The 19,846-nt window shown below is 36.9% G+C and overlaps 2 protein-coding genes across 2 annotated transcripts; both read right to left on the bottom strand.

Annotated features, from left to right (window-relative positions):
• Nucleotides 1–1,258: 1,258 nt before the first annotated feature.
• LOC126001451 (olfactory receptor 11G2-like) lies at nucleotides 1,259–2,188 on the bottom strand. Its single transcript, XM_049768722.1, has one exon. The coding sequence runs from the start codon at nucleotides 2,183–2,185 to the stop codon at nucleotides 1,259–1,261; it is 927 nt and encodes a 308-aa protein (XP_049624679.1). The 5' UTR covers nucleotides 2,186–2,188.
• A 6,069-nt stretch (nucleotides 2,189–8,257) lies between these two features.
• Nucleotides 8,258–18,222, bottom strand: LOC126001760 (olfactory receptor 11G2-like). Its single transcript, XM_049768997.1, has 3 exons — nucleotides 17,297–18,222; nucleotides 8,704–8,873; nucleotides 8,258–8,589 (listed from the first exon to the last, which is right to left on the bottom strand). The coding sequence occupies exons 1-3, from the start codon at nucleotides 18,217–18,219 to the stop codon at nucleotides 8,258–8,260; spliced, it is 1,425 nt and encodes a 474-aa protein (XP_049624954.1). The 5' UTR covers nucleotides 18,220–18,222.
• Nucleotides 18,223–19,846: the final 1,624 nt, after the last annotated feature.

The following is a 19,846-nucleotide window of genomic DNA, read 5'->3' on the forward strand; positions in this document are numbered from 1 at the left end:
GAACATTGAATAAAAATAAAAATTGATCAGACCTAAACAATAAACCAAAGCTCAACAACAACATAATCAAGATAACCCAATCTACAACAAACTTTACAGTGGGGACCTGTTACACTGGCAGTCCAGGGGATGGGGGGAATGGTATATGATGCATGCTGGAAAAAGGGATGGAAGGAGGACAACACTGGTGGTAGAAGTGGCCTTAATTCACTGTCACTATGTACCTTAAATATAACTGTGAAAGACTTGTAATTCACATTGGTCACAAATGAAAGACTTGTAATTCACATTGGTCACAATAAAAGCTTTAAAAAAAGATGCAATCTCCTTTCACAGTACTTTTGGATTTCTAAGACATTTCTGAATAAGTTGAGTTCTTGAGAAATCTAGGAGACAGTGAAATTTGTAAACTGAGTAGAGGTCTCAGAAGTTATGGGATTCAAAGAACATAGAAATAAGATATCAGGGTCTGTTTGTGGTCTGGAAAATAGCCCAAGTTTTCAACTGAGATCTTAGACCATGCTCCTGTAGGAAAGTGTACATTCCAGGAATAAGAGCAAAATTCTTGTAGACTATTTTCATTCCACTCAAATGTATTTCATAAGTGAGATCAAAGTGATAATCTTTCTACTAGAAAATAGAAGTGACTTTGTGACTACATCTCCACTGTCTATAAGTTGTTTTTTTTCTAATGTAAATTTTTAAATATAATTTTCAGAATTTGATTAAAAATGCTGAGACAAAACTAAGTAAAGAACAAATAAACAATCCCAAGAAAAGAAATCCATAGCAGAAATATACTAACATGAGATTCAGGTTTTGGCATAATTAGAATAAATAATATTTTGCACAAATTGATTTTTGTTGTCTCTTTTTTTGCCACACCCAGTGATGCTCAGGGGTTACTCCTGACTATGTGCACAGAAATCGTTCCTGGCTTGGGGTACCATATGAGATGCCAGAGTGGATCGAATCGCAGTTCGTCCTAGGCGAACATGGGCAAGGCAGATACCTTACCACTTGCACCACACTGCTATAGCCCCTGTCCTTTTGTTTTGAAGCCACATCTGGCTGTGCTCAGAGGTTGCTCATGACTTGATACTTGGGGGACCATGCAGTACACAGGATTGAACCTGAGCTTCCTGCATGCAAACAAGCACTCCAGTTTTTGAGCTTTCTTGTTCCTAACAAATTCTGCTTTTTAACCTGAAAATAAATGTAAGTTTAATTTCCTGAGAAAATTATTGATGAACACTTTTTATATTCCTAGAAATTTCTGTAGGGCCCTTTTCATATCTTTATTCCTGAGACTATATATCACAGGGTTAAGGAGTGGGGTCACAACAGAATAAAACAGAGTTACAATCTTCTGGGTTCCAGCATCATGTTCAGATGTTGGGCTCCCATACATAACCAGCACTGAACCATAAAACAGCGAAACCACAGCCAGATGAGAACCACAAGTGGAGAAGGCCTTTCTTCTCCCAGCTGCGGAAGGAACCCTCAATACAGCTTGTAAAACCAAAGCATACGATCCCATGATGAACAGAAAGGGAATAATGAGGGGTAAAGGACTTAAAGTGGAGAAGACAAGCTCTATTATAGGAGCTTTTTTGCAAGTGAGTGCTAGAAGTGGGCCTGGGTCACAGAGGAAGTGGTCAATAATTCTGGATCCACAGAAGGACATTTGGGAGATGAAGATGATAGGAACCAAGAACCAGAGGAAACCAAGCACCCAGCAGCCAATCACAAGATTGGTACATAGACGTCTTGTCATAATAGTTGGGTAGTGCAGAGGCCGGCAGATAGCAAGGTATCGATCAAATGCCATAATAGCCAAGAAAAAGCATTCTGTAGAACCCAAGGAGAAGAAAAAGTAAAATTGGAGAAAGCAGCCAGAGAAGGAGATGACCTTGGTGTCAGAGAGGAAGTTGGCCAACATGTTGGGAACTGTGGAGGTGACATACCAGATCTCCAGGAAGGAGAAGTTGGCAAGCAGGATGTACATGGGGGTGTGGAGTCTTTGATCCCAGCGTACAGCACAGACGATGGAGCCATTGCCCATCAGGGTCAGGATGTAGATGATTAAGAAGAGCAGAAAGAGGAGGATTTGTCCTTCCTTGGTGCAAGGGAAACCCAAGAGGATGAAGTCAGTGATGATATTGGAACTGTTGGAGATTTTCATGTGTCTGATAGCTATGGAGAAACAATAAAATATATAATGACTGTGAATGTTTATATTTAAATAAAGACATTAGTAACAATGCTATTTTTTTAAATTAAAAACTAAAATACTGAACTGAGTTGCATCAATATTCTTACATTTCACTGAGGACTGAAGAAACTATGGACTGCTTATAATTGTTAAACTTTTTTTATTTTTTTGGTTTTTGGGTCACCTGGCAGCACTCAGGGGTTATTCCTGGCTCTCCGCTCAGAAATAGCTCTTGGCAGGCTTGGGGGACCATATGGGATTCCAGGATTCAAATCATCATCCTTCTGCATGCAAGGCTCTACCTCTATGCTATCTCTTTGGCCCTAATTGTTAAACTTTTAGTGAGGACTGTTGTGCATGCAGTTGAATATTAAATTATACCTTACATTTAATAGATTATATTTTTCCCCAAACAATTCAATTTATTTAATTTTGGAAAGAGACATTATTGCAATAATGGCAGAAACAGTCAACTTATATTATCAGATAAGACAAACATTGGACTTTTAAAAATTACTTCTTTTATCTGACATTTGAAAATGGTTGTATTCAAACAAAATATTAACTCTTTAATATTATATTACCAAATCAAAAGTAAAAAAGAAACCAATCTAAGAAAATAAACTGCATTATGTTGTGTTAAAATGGCAATACTAGCCATAAGAGAGACAAAGGTGAAAGTATTACTAACTAGGCATATTGAAACTAGTCTGTAAAAATATTTATGATTTTCTCCAGTCTATACTTACAAATATACTCCAATAGAACAAATATGGATACTATAAAACATGGAATTCCAAATAGGAACATATTTGTAGGGGATAAAAATCTAAATCTTTGCTCCATCCTCTAATACTTTGGAAAAATCTCACAAGATAGTGCCTTTAAAGATGACTATCATAGAATGGTTTTCTTTTGTACTATTTTGGAGGATGCTGCAGGATTTGGTTCACTTTCATTGGTGTTCAGGAACTACTCCTGTATCTGCTCTGGAGTGAGCCCTTGGTTGCTCAAGGACTTTCTTTTGTTCTAAAAAAGTTGAAATCCTACTGTTAAATATACATGCACTCCCACTATAATTCTTCAAGTAAAGGTTTCTTTCTTTCTTCCTTCCTTTCTTTCTTCCTTCCTTCCTTCCTTCCTTCCTTCCTTCCTTCCTTCCTTCCTTCCTTCCTTCCTTCCTTCCTTCCTTCCTTCCTTCCTTCCTTCCTTCCTTCCTTCCTTCCTTCCTTCCTTCCTTCCTTCCTTCCTTCCTTCCTTTCTTTCTTTCTTTCTTTCTTATTTATTTATTATTTATTTGGTTTGTTTTTGGACTGTATCCTATGGTGCTCAAGGTTACTGCTGGTTCTGCATTCAGAAATTACTTCTGGCAGTGTTTGGGGGGAATCATATGGCATGCCAAGGATCGAACTTGAATCAGTTGAGCACAAGGCAAGTGACGTTATTATTAGACAGAGGCTGTATTACCACTCCAGTCCATGTCTAATAGATTTCTTGAGGGAATATTTCAGTTCTATAAGACATTTAATTAAACTTGAGGCTGCTCCCTTTCTCAACTAGATAGGTGTGGGTGCTGTGCAGAGGGAAGAATAATATTTGTTTGTTAGAGCTTAGGGGACAAAAATTTAGAAAATAAAATATATACAAAAGACTAAATCACCTGAGGCTAACAGAGTATAGACCCAGATTCAAGTAATTCCATTTAATTCAAAGCAAGTAATGGGGGACTCAACATTTTAGATAGAACTTGTTTCTTCTTTGATTGTTAAAGATAATTGTCATCCCACAGTCCTAGAGGTTAAAGTAGGAAATAGAAGAAATTCTAGATTCAATACTAAAACTAGTTATAAAGTTTCTCTAGTAAAATATTTAAATCTTAATAAACTTCTTTCTCCATAGGAAAAGAAAGTAGAATTATGGTTTGTTTTGTTTTAGGATCACATATGGTGGTGCTCAGGGATTACTCTGAGCTGTGTTTTATGAAGGTCTATGTGGTTCTGGGGACTAAACCTAGGTCTCCACATACAAAGTGAAAAATACAAAGTGAAAAATTTGTCAGTTGAATTATTGCTCCCTCCCAATTAAATTATTTTTCATCACATTTTATGCTATATTAATACTTCTATTTCAAATATAGTATAAGATAAAAATTTTATAGATTAAGAAGTGATTTTATTACACTTATCTCAGATAAAAACATCATTTGGATAGTTTTTCAGTAATACAAAAGATCTAGGCCAGGGGCCAGAGAGACAGCATTGAGGTAGGGTGTTTGCATGCAGAAGGACAGTGGTTTGAATCCTGGCATCTCATAGCCTTCCAGCAGCAATTTCTGAGTGTAGAGACAGGGATAACCCCTGAGTGCTGCTGGGTATGACCCTCTCCCCCCCCCAAAAAAAAAGATCGAGGCCAAATACCCTATAGACCATTTCTCTAATTTTGAGAGCAGGACAAAGATGCCTCAGAAAACAAGATGGTTGTAAACATGATTCTCTGTATTCTATCACTATTCCCTTATCATAAAAAATTAATAGAGGGTGAAGAAAATCTATCTCTTACAGGACTATATTATTTACCATCTTTTATTACTTGATTTTTCTGTACAGAAAGCAGCAGACGTTTTTACTTAGAGGAATATTAAGCAGGAACTCTCCAAGGTGGCAGATTGGTTCTCCTAAATTGGTTGCAGAAAGTATTGTGGCAGAAATTATAAATGTGAACACAATGATGTCAAAGATGAGTTTATGTAGACAGGATATTTGGACTGAGTATATTAAATGAGAAAACCAAAAAACCACACTCACACTCCATTATGACAGGAATATTGGAATATACTTAATATAGGATAGCAAAGGTTCTTAGCTACCATTGTTAAAATGAAAGAAAGACATTTCCTCAGTGTTTTACTTTCTTTTTAAGGTGAGTTCACCTTGAAATGCTCACATCAATATCTTCCTCTTCTTCATTTGGTCTGTTTGGGATACTTCATACCCTCTCCAGCTGTAAAAACCATGGACATAAGAATGATTTTCCCAAGACAGTGGTATCAGCCAAGCAATAGTAGAGAATTAAAGGATTGAAGTTAGGAACTTAGGCTTTAAAGCACAACTCATATTTGAGCAACTATGAAAGTCCCTGTTAAACCAGTCATATAATAAATGATTTCCTAGTTCGTTTGGCTATAAAATATATATGGAAACTATGATGATAAAGGGTTGCACTCTCTTAATGTCTAACACATGGAAGCACTTTGCTTTGGTCTGACACTCAGTACTATTTAGGAATCCATATAAGTTATAGCTGAAAACAAAGTACATGGGATCCTTACTTGGAATTTCTGTAACAGATTTTTTTTAAAATTTTCTTCTCTAGAAAGTACTTTATATCCTTTCATAAATAAAATCTGGACTCCAAACCTGAAGTTTCTCAGCATCTGTTATTCCTCAAGAGGAGAGGGTCTTCTTACAGTAACTATATTGCAGTGAAGGAGTAGGAAAATATTGACAAGCTCTCAGGTTTTGCTGAAGGTTAAGGGCTAATAAACAGAGCCTTCAGGGAGTGAAAGCTATTTCCTGCACCAGAAGGATCAATTTACTGCTTCCAGAAGGAGATGTTTCTACACTAGTTCTTTTCTTCCCCTGGGACTTACCTCTCTGAAGATTATTGTCTTTGTTTTCCAGTTGATAGGAAATATTTTTTCTGGGCCCAAGTTTCTCATGTGTATCACAAGAGGAACTCTGTCAAGCCACTTAGTACATATACCAGGCATTTAAAGTAGAAGTAGTTTAAAGATATTCGAGGCTCAGATGAAAGATGCTGCTTTTCCTATACATTATATTTGTTTTATCATTTTTTTCTCGTAACCTTTAAAAAATATTTTATTGAAGTCATTGTAATTTACCAAGTTCATTGTAGTTGGGTTTCTGACAAATAATATATTAGAGTCAATCACAACACCAGTGTTGGCCTCCCTCTGCCAATGTTCCCAGAGTACATTTCATGCTAGCCTCTCTGTTATCAGTCTGCCTGCATAAAAGGCCCTTTAATTTTGGTTGCTAAAGTTTAGGAATCATTGTTGTTGACTCTAGTTTGGATATTTAGTTCTGTCCTTTCTTATTTTTATCTGTTTTCTCCTTTTCATTGTGTAAAACTTCTTTTTTTTTAGTATAACAAACAAACCTCAAAGTCCTTTATTATTACGAAGTCCACAGGTGAGCTTTCAAATATATAGTAGAAAAAATAGTATCATTTACTTATTTTTTCCTTATATAAGTTTTTATTTAAGCACTATGATTATAAACATGTTTGTAGTAGGGTTTCAGACATAAACAGAATTACCCCCCTCAGCAGTGTAACATTTCCACCACCAATGCCCCCTTTTCTCTCCTGACCCTGCCTGTATCCCAACAGACACTCTACTTCTCTCATTCTTTAACATTGTTGTGCTAGTTGTTAGTGTAGTTATTTCCCTAACAGCGTTCACCACTCTTTGTGGTGAGCTTCAAGTTGTGAGCCAGTCCTTCCGGCCCTTCCAGCCCTTGACTCCATTGTCTCTGGGCCTTATTACAGTAATGTCTTTAATTTTTCTTAAAACCCATAGATGAGGGAGACAATTCTGTGTTTCTCTTCCTCCCTCTGACTTATTTCACTCAACATAATAGATTCCATGTACATATATGTATAGTTAATTTCATGACTTTATCTCTCCTGACAGCTGCATAATACTCTATTGTGTACATGCCCACAGTTTCTTTGGCCATTCATGTGTTGAAGGGCATCTTGGTTGTTTCCAAAGTCTGACTATTGCAAATTTTTGTATTGTATTTTTGTGTTCCTAGGGTATATCCCTAGGAGTGGAATAGGTGGAACAAATGGGAGTTCAATTTCCAGTTTTTTGAAGAATCTCCATATTGTTTTCCATAAAGACTGGACTAGGCAACATTCCCACTAGCAGTGAGTAAGAGTTCCTTTCTCTCCACATCCCCGTCAGCTCTAATCTTATTCTTTGTGATGTGTGCCAGTCTCTGTGGTATGAGATGGTACATCATTGTAGTTTTGATTTGCTTCTCCCTGATGATTAGGATGTGGAGCATTTTTTCATGTGTCTTTTAGCCATTTGTATTTCTTCTTTAAGGAAATGTTTATTCATTTCTTCTCCCCATTTTTTGATGGGGTTATATGTTTTTTTCTTATTAAGTTCTGTCACATGAAGGTTTCTCTACATTCATAACTCTTTTAGGATCTCTTTCCGCTTAGCATCCTCTGGTGCTGGATGAGTGTTGAGTTCATCCAGAAAGCTTTCTCCCTAGTGTGGATGTGCTCATAGATAATGAAAGTCAAGTGAGAGATCAGTGCTTTCCCATGCTATGTTGTTATAGAACTTCTCCCCAGTGTGGATGATGTGGTGTCCGTTGAGCTGGGAGATGGATGTAAAATCCTTGCCACACTCATGGCAATAGGATGGCTTCTCCTCCATGTGAATTCACTCATACACGATGAGGCAGGCACTCTGGATGAAGGCCTGACCATACTCACCTTATACTTGTGGGGCTTCTCTACTGTGTGGATCCTCTAGTGGTAGCGCAGGGACAAACTGGACTTACAGGTGTTGCTGCACACATTGCACAGATACGACTTCTTCCTGGAATTTGTTCTCAGACCTCCAGGGAGGGAATATTTCTTGCTAGGCTATAGTTCTAGTGGGTTTCTCCCCCATGAATCTTCTGATGGATAAAAAGGCCTGACCATTAGCTGATGAATTTCCCATGCTCTTAACATTGGTATGACTTCTTCACGTCCTCAGATGCTTATAAAGGAAGGTGCTCAGACTGAAGGTCTTCCCACAATCATTACACACATAGGGCTTCTCCCCTGTGTGAGTGATTTGATGCTGGATCAGTGCTGAACTTTGGTTGAAAGCATCTGAACATTCTTTACATTTGAACAGTTTCTCCTCACTTTAGTTCTTCTCATATTTATGGAGGCATGTTCCTTCCGAATGATTGAGTGATTGAGTTTTGTTTGAAATGGTTTCTGGGTAGTTCACATATTAGTGCTTTTGTTTCCTTGGGGAAACATATGCTGCCTGAAAAGAGCTGATATTGGGTCTAAGTTTTGGCCAGATTCCATGTTCCTATATCTATTTCCTATGGAAAAGATTTTCAGCGTAAGAACTATTTGAACACTGTCTTTTTTATCTGGTTCTGTCTTCAGATGAGCAGAGTTTTTCTGCTTTGAGGTCCCAAGACTGTTTCTATTAGATCTTTTCACTATCAGCCACTGAAGCAAATCTTGTTTCTGCATTGACTTTTTGTCTGATGGCTCCTCTTCCACCATGGAGGAGAGGTAAAAATTTAAGATTGGTTCTTGTTGATCTGAAAACAGGACAGGAGGATCCAGAACTTCTTTTTCTACCTTCTAAGGATGTTATCTTTGCTGCAGCAAGGAAATCACTTTGTGTTTGGATAAGGATAATCCCTGGTACAGACATCTTTGCCAAGGGTCCATTTGATGCCACTCCTCATGGGTGAAATGCACCACTACATCCGCAAAGGTCATGGGTGCCTGGGACTTGGCCTGCCTCTGTTCAGTAGCTTTGAGCTTTGTCCAGGAGGGACTCCAGGGATACAGATCTGGAGCCACTGTCACTGAAAATGGCCTGGGTTCCACACAGAGACAAGAGGACAAAACTGTTTTTTAACAGTAGACTTTTCATTTCTGTTAGAGGCTAACAGAAGGTGGCAAGACAATATTAAAAGTGCTGAAAGAAAAATAAAACTACTAATGAAAATTTTATAACCAGTAATAATAATTTGGAATTGAAGGAATAATGAGCTTTTGAGAAAAGCCAAAACTTAAGGAATTCATCGTTACTAGATTGCCCTCGCAAGAAACATTAAAGAGACTTTTATAAATTGAATCATACACATCAAAAATATATACATAGGAGAAAAGTCCCACTTAAAGTGACAAATATATGGGGCCATAGCAGTAGTGTAAGCAGTAAGGCGTCTGCCTTGCCCACACTAGCCTAGGACGAACCGCGGGTTTGATTCCCTGGCATCAAATATGGCCCCCAAGCCAGGAGTGATTTCTGAGAGCATAGTCAGGAGTAACCCCTAAGTGTCATAGGATGTGACCAAAAAACCAAAAACTAAAAAAAAAAGTGACAAATATATAGTAAAAGTAGAAGATAAGTCACATAAAATAAACAAAGAGATTAAACAGCAAAAAATACAGCCAGGCATTTGGTTAGTGATAGGGATGAATATTGAGACATGCTGGATAATGTCATTATGCAAATGTCATAAAGTGCAGTTACATAAACCTCGATGGAAAAAGCCCACTACTCACTGATCGATCTATCTATCTATCTATCTATCTATCTATCTATCTATCTATCTATCTATCTATCTATCTATCTATCTATCTATCTATCTATCTATCCTGTCTGTCTGACTGTCTATCTCTATATACCTACCTACCCTACCCACCTACCTATATATCTATAACTATCCTTCTATATATACATACATATATATATATATAGCCTATTGGAATTATTCTGAAAAGTTGTTAAATTATGTGTAATTGTTTCAAAATTAACTAATTTTGTAGTAAAACTGGGTTAGCTCCTGAGTATGTGAGGTGTGAGCCCTTGGGGGTGAGGAGGAATTGGGTGGAAAATTGTCATACAGCCTTATAGTCTATTTTATTTTACAAGTTTAGTACATGAGCTTATGTTTTTTTTAAAATTTATTTCATTGAAACCATTGTGATTTACAAAGTCCTTCATAGTTGAATTTTAGACATACAATGATTCAGGGCCAATCCCACCACCAGTGTCGACCTCCCTACACAAGTGTTCCCAGAGTTCATCCTATATCACGACTCTTTGCTCCCATTTTAAGTTTAGATTGTTCTATTTTGGGTCTCTTAATTCTATTGTTGTTGACTTTGGCTTGGATATTTAGTTATGTCCTTTTATATCTCTACCAATGCACCTGAGATCACTTGGTTCCTGGCCCCATTCTTTTTTTCCTTCTTAATTTTATAGAAAAGTGCAGATATATGAGGTAAAACAAGGTAATAACTGTCTCAAGGTTCTATGAAAAAAGGCAGGAGCCCTATCTAAAAGATAAAAATGGGGTGGCAGTATATGTTTTTTTGCATAGGTGCAGAAAAATTTGAGAAAAATAGAAAGAAAAAAACCTTTGGCCTAAAGAACAGGGTTTCCCTACCCATGAAGCATCTTGCCATAAGACTAACTACAGACTCCAGGCATACTAAAATGTCTGACCCCAAAGTCTTTCTTTATGATCCCAGGAAAAATGTTCCTCAATCAGTTATTGCTTCAGTAATACTGAAGTTCAGGCTCAGTATTCAGAGATCTTGGTTTTTGTACAGATTCGAAGTCTACAGTCAGGTATCACTAGAGTTTTCTGGTTTCTTCTCCACCATTGTGTGGTGAGGCAGTGAAACCTGCTCCTGAAAGCATGTTATTGCTAGGTCCAAGTCATCAGGGTGTCATATGAAACCCACCCTGGAGCAAGTCGGGTGCCAGGGGAATATTAGGACCTAACCCTGGTAGAAGTTTGATTCTTGGTGCTGGTGAAGTACAACCCTGCCAATTCCAAAATGAGATCCAAGGTGTGGGGTGTGAATTCTTGGGTGTCTAATCGACTGAGAGCTTCTGTTTTTGTAGTTGCAGCTACAGTATATGAAATATTTGAATGCTGTTCACTTCTTGGGTCATTAGAGCTCTGTGGGTGGCTTTCTTGACTGGTGCACATCACTCTTGTGATGTGATCTTGTTTATTATTACTTGCTGACTATGGTGAAAAGAACTGCACCTTTGCTGGTGTCCACCTGGGCATAGGTGAAAGAAACCTGTGTGTCCCTTTTCTGTCATAATTATTGCACCCCTAGTCATTTCCATGATATCTTTGATTGGGTAAACCTCATGCAGACAAGATATAAATGAACAATTGGGTTAACTAATCTATCTTGGTACCTAACTTATCCTTTCTCCATCTTCCATTCTAACAGAGTCACATGAATTAATTAAAAGATATAAATATGTATGAGATAAATATGGTAAATTAAAAAATTCAAAATGTAGGAGAGGCAAAAAGAATAGAATTGGCAAGTGTCCAAATTAAAGTGACTATTAGCACAAAACAGAACATCATTCTCATAGAAAGTTACATCCATCCTCACAGTAACAAAAAAGGAAAGTATATTGTATAAAGAAACAAAAAAAAAACATAATAAAAACAAAGATAAGCCTTAAAATTTCACAACAGAATAGTGTGAATACTATAGAAAAAGGGGGGGGGTTAGAGAGGTGAGCAACGTAGTGGGTTATTAATTATATGGTGACTCTTTGATACTTGAAATACTACTATTAAGATCTGGTATCTCCACCCCCCACCCCCCAAAGTGGGCGAAACTGTCTCCCTGAGAAGGTGGCTAGATAATCCATGGAGTGAGATGGTAACCTTGATTCAATTATTTTGGGTTATTTTTTGGGGGGTGGGTAAGTTGCACCTGGCAGTGATCAAGGGCTCACTTTGGCTCTGCACAGAGGACTTACTCCTGGGGGCTCTAGCTGCTGGAGATCAAACCCTGTGGCAAGGCAAACCCTTATCAGCTCTGCTATCACTCCAACGTAGGATGAGTTTTTTCTTTTTGTTAGGTTAAAGAAGGCAGATTTCTAGGGGTTGCTGAGAGGACCCTTTTTTTTTTTTTTTATAAAGGGGGAACTATAGGTCAAATAATTTTGGTACACTCTGATGCGGGCTTATACAGATCAAAGATAATGTGGCAGATCTGCTATCTATACATTAAATAGATAAATGCAAATAAAAATGACTAGAAAAAATTAATAGGAATGACCAATTATAAATCAAGATGGATGGTAAGTGCCCTAAAGACATCTATTTAGGAACACTTAGTCTGTGGACCCACGATATATTTATAAAAGTCAGATGGTAATTTGAATGTATTATATGCACTTAACAGAACTTCTTATGCTTTTCTCTGCCCCTTGGCATAACTTTTACCTATATTCTAAACTTCTAACTTCCTTATTTAAGATGTGCACATCTTGCTTTGGTTGCCATGTGTGTTTTTAGATTTTATTATTTTGGTGCCGCACCTGGTGGTTTTCAAACTTAGTCTTGGCTCTGGGGATCAGGGATCATTCCTTATGGGTTCAAGGGACCATGAGAAACCATGGAAGCACCAAGTAGAAGGCAAGCATCTTACCAGTATATTTCACTCTAGTTCCTAAATTTTTATTTTTTTAAATTTCTTTATTAAAAAACATCTAATCCCATCAAAAAATGGGGAGAAGAAATGAACAGACACTTTGCCAAAGAAAAAATACAAAATGGCCAAAAGGCACATGAAAAAATGCTCCACATCACTCATCATCAGGAGATGCAAATCAAAAACAACTATGAGGTACCAATCTCACACCAGAGAGACTGGCACACATCACAAAGAATGAGAACAAGCAGTGCTGGTGGGGTATATGGAGAGAAAAGGAACTCATATTCACTGCTGGTGGGAATAGAATCTAGTCCAACCTTTATGGAAAGCGATATGGAGATTCCTCCAAAAACTGGAAATTGAGCTCCCATATAATCCATCTATACCACTTATAGGATATACCCTAGGAACACATAAATACAATACAAAAATCCCTCCCTCAAACCTATATTCATTGCAGCACTATTTACAGTAGACAGACTCTGGAAACAACCAAGATGCCCTTCAACAGAAGAATGGCTAAAGAAACTGTGGTACATATACACAATGGAATATTATGCAGCTGTCAGGAGAGATGAAGTCATGACATTTTTCTATACATGGATGTACACGGAATCTATCATGCTGAGTGAAATAAGTCAGAGGGAGAGAGAGACACAGAATAGTCTCACTCATCTATGGGTTTTAAGAAAAATAAAAGACATTTTTACAATAATTCTCGGAGACAAAAGAGAGGATGGCTGGAAGTTCCAGCTCAAGACATGAAGCTCACCAAAAAGAGCAATGAGTGCAGTTAGAGAAATAACTACACTGAGAACTATCATAACATTATGAATAAAAGAAGGAAGTAGAAAGCTTGTCTGGAGTGCAGGTGGGGTGGGGTGGGGAAGAGGGAGAATTGGGACATTGGTAATGGGAATGTTGCACTGGTGAAGGGGGGTGTTATTTACATGACTGAAACCCAACTACTCATAAATGTAATCAAGGTGTTTAAATAAAGATATTAATAAAATTATGCCCCAAAGTGGGGACTAACCAAGGTGCCTTATATATAACTGACACATTTTACAGTTTCATTAGTGGACAATTCTGAATGCCATGTATGAACTTTAAAATAAAAATTTCTTTCTTTTCTTTTTTCTCTCTTTCTCTTTATCTCTTTCTCTCTCTTTCTTTCTTTCTTTCTTTCTTTCTTTCTTTTTTTCTTTCTTTCCTTTATCTCTTTCTTTCCTTCCTTTATCTCTTTCTCTCTCTCTTTCTTTCTTTCTTTCTTTCTTTCTTTCTTCTTTTTCTTTTTCTTCTTTCTTTCTTTTTTTTTTCTTTCTTTCTTTCTTTCTTTCTTTTTTCTCTCTTTCTCTTTCTTTCTCTCTCTCTCTCTTTCTTTCTTTCTTTCTTCTCTTTCTTTCTTTCTTTCTCTTTCTTTCTTTCTTTCTTTTCTTTTCTTTCTTTCTTTCTTTTCTTTCTTTCTTTCTTTCTTTCTTTCTTTCTTTCTTTCTTCTTCTTTCTCTTTCTTTCTTTCTTCTTTCTTTCTTCTTTCTTTCTTTCTTCTTCTTCTTTCTTCTTTCTTTCTTCTTCCTTCCTTCCTTCCTTCCTTCCTTCCTTCCTTCCTTCCTTCCTTCCTTCCTTCCTTCCTCCTCCCTCCCTCCCTCCCTTCCTCCTCCCTTCCTCCTCCCTTTCTCCCTTCCTTCCTTCCTTCCTTCCTTCCTTCCTTCCTTCCTTCCTTCCTTCCTTCCTTCCTTCCTTCCTTCCTTCCTCCTCCTCCCTCCCTTCCTTCCTCCTCCCTTCCTCCTCCCTCCCACCCCCCTTCCTCCTCCCTCCTCCTCTCTCCCTCCCTCCCTCTTTCCCTCCCTTTCTTATTTCCTTCCTCCCTTCCTTATTTCCTCCCTCCCTCCCTCCCTTCCTTCCTTCCTTCCTTCCTTCCTTCCTTCCTTCCTTCCTTCCTTCCTTCCTCCCTCCCTCCCTTCCTTCCTCCTCCCTTCCTCCTCCCTCCCTCCCTCCCTTCCTCCTCCCTTCCTCCTCTCTCCCTCCCTCCCTCTTTCCCTCCCTTTCTTATTTCCTTCCTCCCTTCCTTATTTCCTCCCTCCCTCCCTCCCTTCCTTCCTTCCTTCCTTCCTTCCTTCCTTCCTTCCTTCCTTCCTTCCTTCCTTCCTTCCTTCCTTCCTTCCTTCCTTCCTTCCTTCCTTCCTTCCTTCCTTCCTTCCTTCCTTTTCTTTTTCTTTCTTTTCTTTCCTTTCTTTCTCACACCCCACCAGCACTCAGGGGCTACTTCTGGCTCTGCACTCAAAAATCGCTCTGGTAGGCTCAGAGAATCATTTGGCATGCTGGGAATCGAGACATGATCCATCCAGAGTTGTATGCGTGCAAGGCAAATATCTTACCATTGTGCTATCTCTCCTACACCTAAATTTTTATTTTTAAATGCTAATATTAAGTGATGTTCTAATGTATACTTCAATGCAAAACACTCATATGGAATAAAATTTTATTTTATAATGATTTATTTTATAATGATTGCAAGGTAAGTGTACTACTGTTGAACCACATTTACATCTGAAATTTTATTTAAAAATATACAAAGGTTCGGGGTCAGAGAGATAGCATAGTGGTAGGGCATTTGTCTTGCACGTGGCCAATACAGGACTGCTGGTAGTTCGAATTCTGGCATCCCATATGGTACTCCATGCCTGCCAGGAGTGATTGATTTCTGAGCACATAGCAAGGAGTAACCCCTGAGCGCCACAAGATGTGACCAACTTCTCCTCCCCAATGTCAAAGATTTGTGTGTAAAATCTTTTTTCTTTTTCTGCTCCATAAGCACTTCATTTCCTTCCACAAAACAATCACTTCTTTTACTTTTTCTTCTTCAAGAAACAGTGTATTTATGAATAAATTACATACATATATATTTTCTTTTTACATGAAAATCAGCCCAAGATTTAGCTCTCTTGAACAATTTTTTATAAATATATATGCAAATCTCCATTTTAAGTCGTTCTGTAGATTTCTATTCTATGAATATACTGTAATTTATTTAAGCAACCCTGAATTTATCAGAACTTAGATAGTTCTGATCTTTAGCTTTACAACTAGTAGGCTTTTCTTGTACATGTTTTTCTTATGTATAAGTATATTATTCAGGCAAATAACTAGGAATAGAATTGCCTAATCAAAAAGTGAAGCCTTATTTGATGTTGGGTCAATTTATATCCTCCTTGTAAAGAACGAGAGGGTTGATATTTTTCAAACAGCATTTTTATTATTTCATCAATTTTTGGGAGAATAGAGTTTTATTTATAATAGTTTTAAACTTACTTCTCTAGCTCTGAATAAAAGATATATTTTTCAGACATTTAAAAGTTTTTCCTATTTTTAATAATAAATTTTATGCGTTTTCTATTGTACCAGTAGCATTTTTCTTATTGATCTGAAGATAATTATATGTACATGGATTTAAGGTATTAACTGTGGCCTATAATTAATGCTATTACAATAGTTCCTTTGAAGGATAGAAATATAAACTGAAATAGAATAGTAAAGACAGTTAATCACCTTTGAAAGGGTAATAACAATCTTTAAATTTTGTCCTATTTTTTTGTTTGTTTTTGGGCCACACACAGTGACAATCCTGGCTTGGGGACCATATGGGACTCCGGGGAAATCAAACTGAGATCCGTCTTAGGTTAGCACATGCAAGGCAGATGCCCTATTGCTTGCGCCACTGCTCTGGACCTTGTCTTATGGTTTTAATTGTGTATATATTATAAGTAAAAAACAAATAGACTATTATTTATGTTGAAATAAGGGGCCCAACAACCACACCCATGAGGTCATGGGAGGGCAGAGCATGCTGTGCTGTTTGAATTGTAGGTTTACAATATTGCATACAGAAACATACATAGCATGTAAACACAGCATGCAAAAATCATGCTCCTTGACCCCATGACTTTCTCCCCGACTCCCTCTTATTCATAAAAATTTATTTTTTATTTTGTAGAACTTTCAACTAAGTTCTTTACCTTTGAAATGTATGCTAATTAAAAGAAAAGCTAATTAAGACTTTTGCCCGGTTTGTGACCCAAGAATGACTTTGTCAAGAACCTGATAAACCTCTTTAAATGTAATCATTTATTTAAGTAGATATTTCCCATTTCCTTTGGGAAGGTAGGAGACTTTTTTATGTACTAAATTCGAAATTACAGAGAGCCTCCTATTTTAGATATATTTGCTTGTTTGAAGTTGCTTAGCAAACACCTTAGATCATCTAAAGATTCAGATGAATGGCAAATTGGTGAATGTATGTATGTAACAAACAATCTGTCATGTCATTTTGAGGATTTGCTATTGTTTACCTTGAGACAATGCATATAATGGATTGTAGTTGCTTTACTATACAAAAAGAGATGAAATTTCTTGTTGTTCCTGCTATTCTTTTAATAAATTGTTGTTGGTGCACTTAGTCCTTTGTCTTTATGCTAACCTATTAAAAACCTTTTTTCTACCTTTTTGAGAGGTTTTCTTTTTTATTAATATCTTTATTTAAACACCTTGATTACAAATATGATTGTAGTTGGGTTTCAGTCATGTAAAGAACACTCCCCCTTTACCTGTGCAACATTCCCACCACCAGTGTCTCAAATCTCCCTTTGAAATTCTTATAAAATACCAAGGTATAAGAACATAGTTATGGCATATAAAGTATAAGAGAAATAGAAACAATTTTCTGAGTGATGTCAGTCTTTTGTTAGATCAAAAACTTAAAACATATGTAGTCTATTTCAATCTTTCATCTACGATTCTTAATTTTACTTTCCGAGTAATTTCTTCATAGCATGTTTCATATCTTTGTTCCTCAGACTATAGATCACTGGGTTAATGAGTGGAGTGACTACAGAATAAAACAATGTCACTGTCTTTTGCATTCCAGCATCATGTTCAGAGGTTGGGCTTACATACATGACCATCACTGAGCCATAAAAAAGAGAAACCACAGCCAGATGAGATCCACAAGTAGAGAAAGCTTTTTTTCTTCCAGCTGCTGAAGGGACCCTCAATACAGCTTGTAGAACCAAAGCATAAGACCCCATGATGAACAGAAAGGGAATAAATAAAAGCAGAGAACTTAAGGTAGAGCTAGTCATCTCTATTATAGGGGCTTTGGTACAGGTGAGTCCTAATAGAGGGCCTGGGTCACAGAGGAAGTGGTCAATAATTCTGGATCCACAGAAAGACATTTGGGAGATGAAGATGATAGGAACCAAGAACCAGAGGAAACCAAGCACCCAGCAGCCAATCACAAGATTGGTACACAGACGTCTTGTCATAATAGTTGGGTAATGCAGAGGCCGGCAGATAGCAAGGTATCGATCAAATGCCATAATAGCCAAGAAAAAGCATTCTGTAGAACCCAAGGAGAAGAAAAAGTAAAATTGGAGAAAGCAGCCAGAGAAGGAGATGACCTTGGTGTCAGAGAGGAAGTTGGCCAACATGTTGGGAACTGTGGAGGTGACATACCAGATCTCCAGGAAGGAGAAGTTGGCAAGCAGGATGTACATGGGGGTGTGGAGTCTTTGATCCCAGCGTACAGCACAGACGATGGAGCCATTGCCCATCAGGGTCAGGATGTAGATGATTAAGAAGAGCAGAAAGAGGAGGATTTGTCCTTCCTTGGTGCAAGGGAAACCCAGGAGGATGAATTCAGTGATGATATTAGAACTGTTGGAGACTTTCATGTGTCTGTAACCTAAAGGATCAGAAAATGCTAAATGATTAGATTATGCAGCTGAGGACCCAGGTATATAATGAAGTCATCCCAGAGAATGAAAAATAAAAAAGTTAAGATATTTGAAAAATTTCTTTATTTATCCAAATTTTAAATATTGTCCAGGGTTTGTTGTTGATTTGAAATGCACTAGAGATTAGTGACTACGTATTGGTTGATAGATGATTTTTTAAAATTTTGAAATGTGTGGAGATATAATTTAATAATCATTATATATAGAACACTAAACACCTCAGCAGCTACCACTAGGTCAAGAAATCACTAGCATGCATCTTAGAATTTTTGTTTTGTTTTGTTTTTTTGGGTCACACCCGGCAGTGCTCAGGGTTTACTCCTGGCTGTCGCTCAGAAATAGCTCCTGGCAGGCACGGGGGACCGTATGGGACACCAGGATTCGAACCAACCACCTTTTGGTCCTGGATCGGCTGCTTACAAGGCAAACGCCGCTGTCCTATCTCTCCGGGCTCGCATCTTAGAATTTTTTCTCATACTTTATTTTTATCACTATCATCTTTCTCTGTCTTCCCAATTGCAACATTTTTGTACCATATTTTTTGCCAATTATATATATATATATATATATATATATATATATAGTGGAATGCCTAAGTGGGCTGACATATCATTTTGATTATTTTAAACTAAAGGGATAGTATGTGAATAACTGATACCTTTAACCTTTCTTTCATCTAAAAGCAAAAATTTTCTCTGGCCTTCTTTATTCTCCCTAAAAGGGAGTATGTGAAAGGCATCCTTTCTACAAACAGATAAAAACTCATCATTATTGTCAAATAGACATATGTGTATGCAAGTGGATCTTAACATATTAAATAAGTTATGCTAACTTAAATTTCAATATTCTTGCCCTATATTTTTTAGACATTTAATACTTCTTTTTCCAAAATCTATATAAATTTATTATTTTAGTCATTTAGATGGTATTATAGCCATACTGATAGCTTCATATATATGTAACTTAATTTGGTACTTTTATCCTATTAATCTATCCTTGCTAATTTAATTATATTCTAGTTGTAAAGACCTAGAAAAGTAGAGTCATTCTCTGTTCCTTCCATGAGTATGCATTTATAAAACATGTATTTAGTTGTATTTAGTTTCTTTTGTTTTTGTACCTTACATACATGAAATAATTTGTATATTTTTAGATAGCTTTGTTCACAGAACCAAAGATTAATAAATTTGTACTTCAGTTTATCTAATATGTTGTATAGACATATTGCATTGTATTGTATTACATTGCATAAATAAACTACTACTTGGTTAACTATACTATAACAGATGAATATTTTGGTTATTTCTAGTTTGGTTTTATCAGGAATAGTGGACATTAATATATAATTAATTTCTACTGAATTACATAAGATTTCTATATTCAACAATATTTTTATTAATATGATTACCACATTAATGTATTTATATTAAATTATGAAGGATTAATATTAAGTATTTCAGAAAGCCATTCAATTTTACTCTTTTATTATTTTCTTTAATAGACTAAGAACTATCCATAAATATTGCACTTTTTAAATTCCATTTGTACTATATTAGAATGCTAA

Source organism: Suncus etruscus, chromosome 2 (genome assembly GCF_024139225.1).
Source record: "Suncus etruscus isolate mSunEtr1 chromosome 2, mSunEtr1.pri.cur, whole genome shotgun sequence".
NCBI lineage: Eukaryota > Metazoa > Chordata > Mammalia > Eulipotyphla > Soricidae > Suncus > Suncus etruscus.